Here is a 5,674-nt window from a genome sequence, read left to right as displayed (position 1 = left end):
CACCCCCCCCCACCAGGAAGAGGCTGACAGCCTTCAGCCCCAAGCACACAGCCTTGCCCTCGCCCTATGCACAGATCTGGGGGGTACATGCTGCCATGCTCCCCACCAGGGGTGTGCACAGAAGTGGGAGCTGCTCCCCCCGCCATCTCCCCAACATGAGTTGCAGCTACGTCTTGTCCCCCACCCCGCCCCAGCATCACAGTGCCTTCCTCTGCCCCAGCTCCTCCCTCACCATGGAGGCCTTGATCACGCAGCATTTATCAGCAACATTGGTCACATGAGCCAAAAAAAGCCAATTGCCAATAATGTCAATTTACATGCTGATACGAAATGGACCAATGTATTGCTGCAGCTCTATTTTCAATATATGTAGATGATTATCATAGGTGAGGTATTAAAAACAGGTGCACAGAGATTTTTTTTTTTTTTTTAACATTTCTTTAGAAATTACTCTGGCCACTTCCTTAACAGCATTTGCTATTATTCTCATTATTAACTCCCTAAGACTTAATAAATTTAATTAAGTCAATCTAGGATTGCTGCTTCTCTCTAGTTCTTACTCACTTTCTTCCTAAATCATAATGACTTATTTAATGTTATTTAGAAATATATGTGATGGTCCATCTTATATTTATTACCCAACAGATTTCTGAGTAATGTATCCTTTTGTTATATCCATGATAAACTCTGTTCCATTTTGAAGGCTATTTGGTCTGACTATGTTGTTTACAGGAATTCTGAATAAAACTACAATACTTAATATGTTCTTCTGAATGTAATTACAAAGAGTATTCTTAAAAATTACATTTCCTCAGAGAAACAGTATTGCTGGAACTTAGGAGACAAATTGAAAGATTTAGGTAGGTTACTGAATGAGTTATTCCTGTTGTCTGTTGACACTGAGGTCAAAAAGCCTTCCTGACAATGTAGCAATATCCCTAGATGCCAGCATGACTGTGCTACTTTCTGTTAAATAATAAGAAAGTGGAAGTGCCCTGGTAGCAGTCTTAAAGTAACTAATCACAACTGACCATTTGCTTGTATTTTTGCTTGCAAAAGTATGAACCGTCCAAAAATAATTTTCAGGAAGAGTAAGGCTGGATGCATATAATTTCACAGAGAAGGTAATGTGTTTTAAGAATGATGTTATGTCCCTGGAGTCTTGTTTAAATGTAGGAGGCAAATTAGAATCCCTCCCAATAAAAGTCTATAAAGATTACTTACCTCTACATAGGAGGAAACAAAGAAGGTGACTTAAAAGCTTTGAAAAAACGTTCATACTAGTCTGTTTCAGGGGGAGGTTTGGCATGGGAGAAGGCTACAACTCCATTAGAGAATCAAAAATATTAAGGTTGTGAGAACTTCTGTTTGGCATTATTCCCAGAGCGAAAAGCCACACACAAATACATTCCTTACAACAGGATTTATCCCAGCCAAGGGTATTATCTCTTGCACTAGAATTGTTCCTCCAATTCTGAGTTTGAAAAACTCAAGTGTCTTCTTACTTTTTTTTTTAAGTTCAGAGAACAATACACACAATTTAAAACAGTGTCATTTTTGGTTATAGATATTTACTTTCTATTATTCTATGTAACAAGTAAGATCACTGTAAGTCAACTAAATCAGAGGAAGGATTTATTTTCACATTTGCGTTTATTTTCTGATTTAATAGCGCTTGATATACTATTAGAAAGAATATTTTTTGTATCAAAAATTCACTGCAGTTTGTTTTCACTGTTGCAGGTGGGAGTGGAAGAATGGGAGAAGGTGCAATGGTGATTACAGAGTAGAAGAGACAAACATCATATAAAACATACTTCTAACCATGTACATTAGTAGACCCTTAGGAGCAAGAATAACAATTATAAATGATTTTAGCTCTGTTTTCATGCTATATGCTTTATGGTTTTTTAATATTTAGATAATACTTTGTATTTTGAAACTAGAGAAAAATGGTCTTTAAATATCGCTATAAAAACCTTTTAACAACTGTCTGTTTTTTCAAATACATAAAATATTTTTTTCCAAATAATTTCATGATTCGACTAATTAATTAAATGCAGACTGCCATGTACAGAAACCTTAACATTTTTGTACAGCTGTGCAGCTCATGGATCATACTTGAAGAAAGCAGGTTAGCTCACTTATTTGAGATTTACAATCTTTTAGGCTGAAGACTGAATTAGAAATCTTGCCTTATCAGTTTTAATCCGGTACACTGCTGCAAAGATCATTTTGCTGGCCAGGTCACCTCCATCTTGCCTTTCTCCTTTGGCTTCTCCTTCTCTATCAAACATAGGCTACTTGTCTTAATTTCACTCTCAGGGCTCATGGCAGCCTACCCTCTTACTACTACTCTTCTCATCTTCTCTTATTCAGTGCCGAAAGATTGAATTTTGCCTTCTGTCAACCCATCATACCACTCTACCACCCACTTACTGGTTTTCAATCAAGCATGTTAACTCCTTCTCCATGCTGACCCTCCTGCATGGCAGCAGTTAGCTTCAAGGATGCTTTCAGGGATCTCATTATACCTTTCCTCCATTGCCATGATGTCTTCAAAATGGTTTTGACTGATGATGGGCTATGAAAGCCACCTATTATGCTAGCCAATATCATTTTGCTGTTTTCTTGTATCCCCATCATCTGTGGTCCCCTAACTTACGCTTCAATTGTAACCTCTCTGGGGTAAGAACTGTCTTTTGCTCTGTGTCTGCAGTTAGGGGTTCTAGCAGCTACAATAATGCAAACAACTAGATAATAATTATAGTACTATAAAACGTTAACAAAATAAAATGTAATTATAAATGATCAAAAGGAGGGATTACACATTTCTAATACTATACCTTCTTCCAGAATAGGTCTTAGTACAACAAAAGGTATCTCTTGCAGTGGCTCCATGTATTTGTGTCCAGCACTCATAATCTTTATCCGGGGCAAACAAACAACAAGTGTACCAGGCATACTAGCCTGCCCATGGTACCAACTTCGGACAGTTCCTGGAATGTCACCAGATACAATTGTACTTGGAGAATGCAGGCTGTCATTTGGAATGAACACACAACAAGACTGTACTTCAAGCTGAAAGAGAGAGAGAGAGATCTGGAAAGGATTCTCAGAAATGGATCAACAATGCCTCACAATGTATTTATACATGTATAATACAGATTCTCCTAATATGGTATCACAGAATCAAAGAATTCAGGATTAGATATCAGAATTCAGAATCAGATATTGTAATTTATTATAAATATTTCTAGACTTGACCAGCTTTATAAAAAAGGACAACAGAAAAGGCCAAGTGCTTTATACTTCTGTAAACTGTGGGTGGTGGGAGGGGACCCTTTAAAAGGTGTCATTTTAGTCTATAAATGTGATTTAAAAGGTGTAGTCACATCAGCTAAGCATTATCTACCTTTCCACAGCTTTTTCCAAGAAACAGAACTGAGTTAGGAAATCCGCTGGCAAAAAGGTGAGAAAATCCTCCTCCTTTTACAGTTCATTAGCTTTTGTTAGCACTAGCTAAGGCTCAAGAACTAACTAGCATTTTATATACTGTTACTTTCCAAAAAGATTTATTTCAGTGTGAATTCTTCCCTTACTTTGTAGTTAACCGTGGCTGAAGTGTATAAAAAAAAAAAATCAGGCTAAATCATCACAGAAACTAACATAACTAAATATCTCAGCCAAATATTGACATGTTCATTAGTACCAAGATATATATAGCAATGAACAAGGTTCATAAAGTTTGGAACCAAGACGTTTAACTCCTTTTGTCACCTTTCAAATCAGAACACGTACATGTGATTTCATATGAAACTTCAATTTTTTGTTCTGTTTCCACACAATGCAGTTACTTAGTCTGCCATGAAACACTTGGTAATTCTGCAATATCCTTAGAGATTTCTGGCAAGGCTGAGTAAGCCCAAACCAAAGACTGAACTCAACATGACTTCTTAATTCAGAGGCAATGTAGGCTAAAGACTGTAAGTCTTACTTGGCTCTTGCAAGTAATATTCTGCACCTGGATATCAAATAGCCTTAACAGCTTGCACACTTGAATGCTTTATTAAGCAAATACAAACTAAGATTCAATCCATTTTCCCCCAATATTCTGGATGTGAGATATTATGTGAAGTTGTGATAAAAATACTTTTGTTAGCTCTTCCATAACTCTTGTATTGGCAACTGATAAATTCTTAGAATTAAAGAAACTATATCTTACAACTGATAACCAAGACTTAATGTACAACAATACTCTCCCCTCAAGGCTAATATTCCCCCAAGAGAGCAATAATGATGTGTAATAGGATTGGAATTCCTTGGTACCATAAATAATTTGCCAGCTTGGTGAACAGAGCACAGATATTCATCTTTACTTCAACATTTTTGTGCCCTTTTGCTTAGACAAACTGACAAGAATTCATTGTAGAAAAATATAAGTAGGATTTTGCAAAAATAAATACATTGTTACATGAAGTCTGTGTTTGTTTCTAGTTTTAGAGCTGTTTGAGCTGTAAGATGAAGTTAATTACTTCTTTGATAAGTAGTTTATTGATCCAAGGTTGCAGAATGTACTTTATTTATACTGGAAGAGAAGCAACAGTGTATTGTTACAGATGTAACACATTTGGATTTTTGAAAACAGTTAAATTAGTCATTGTGTCAATATGCAAAGACTTCTACAGTGACACATAAGAGCATTTTCTGGTCTATTAGCAATAGGTTTCCAGGTCAAACCATTATGGGGCAGTGATAAATATATGACAAAAGCAGTTATGATCAGACTAGTTTTGTTTTATCAATGCAGTAACTGAGTAAACAGTTTATAACAAATCATCCATTATATATGTATCTTCATGATGATTAATATCAAATGTTGCCAGAATATACAAGCCATGTGGTAATAATAACCCACAAATTCCACAAACTATGAGATACAATGCTTTATCACATTACCAACAGCAGGGTTTAAGTGGAAATTTTATGATGTACTCTGTAACAGTGTGTAGAATCTGAAAACTCAGTAAGCTTTTTAGCTATATATACCTGATTTGGTAAACTACTGTATTTGGAATACAAATTGTTTAGACTGCTCTTCTTTATCTAAATATCTTTTAGACTATCATGAATACTAAGGTGAGATGGCAATAATATAGTGTCTTAAATTATTTAAAAGGAACTACTGTAGCAGCTTGATTTAATGTGCACACTTTAATTATCTTTGATTGCACATTCATGGAGTAACTGGGCCAAAATATGTAATAATCACAGAATCATAGAAGTAGGTTTGGAAGGGACCTTGTAGATCTTCAAGTCGGATCCCCCGCCTGGGCAGGAGAAAAAACTGGGCTCAAATGACCCCAGCTAAGTAAGCATCAAGCCTCCCCTTAAAGACCTCCAGGGTAGGAGGTAGCACCACTTCCCTTGGAAGTTGGTTCCAGATCCTAGCTGCCCTGACTGTGAAGTAGTTCTTACAAATGTCTAATCTAAACCTACTCTCCAACAACTTGTGGCCATTATTCCTTGTTATGCCAGGGGGTGCTAGGGGAAACAAGATCTCTCCCAAACCCTTCTGGTCCCCCCTAGTGAGTTTATAGACAGTCACCAGGTCCCCCTCAGCCTTCTCTTGTGAAGGCTGAACAGGTTCAGGTCCCACAGTCTCTCATTGGAG

The 5,674-nt window shown here is 36.7% G+C and overlaps 1 protein-coding gene across 4 annotated transcripts in view; it reads right to left on the bottom strand.

The window, feature by feature from the left end:
• Window positions 1–5,674, bottom strand: part of VPS13B (vacuolar protein sorting 13 homolog B) — a 1,046,600-nt gene that overhangs the window by 504,519 nt on the left and 536,407 nt on the right. For all 4 annotated transcript variants that reach the window (XM_019527996.1, XM_019527995.1, XM_019527993.1 and 1 more), the window contains one exon: window positions 2,847–3,081. In XM_019527996.1, the coding sequence (XP_019383541.1) occupies window positions 2,847–3,081 (235 nt within the window). The remainder of the gene's footprint in view (window positions 1–2,846; window positions 3,082–5,674) is intronic.

Source organism: Gavialis gangeticus, unplaced genomic scaffold (assembly GCF_001723915.1).
Source record: "Gavialis gangeticus isolate Ggan-Ray unplaced genomic scaffold, GavGan_comp1, whole genome shotgun sequence".
In the NCBI taxonomy this organism is placed as follows: Eukaryota; Metazoa; Chordata; order Crocodylia; family Gavialidae; genus Gavialis; species Gavialis gangeticus.
This window is presented reverse-complemented; position numbering and strand designations above follow the sequence as displayed.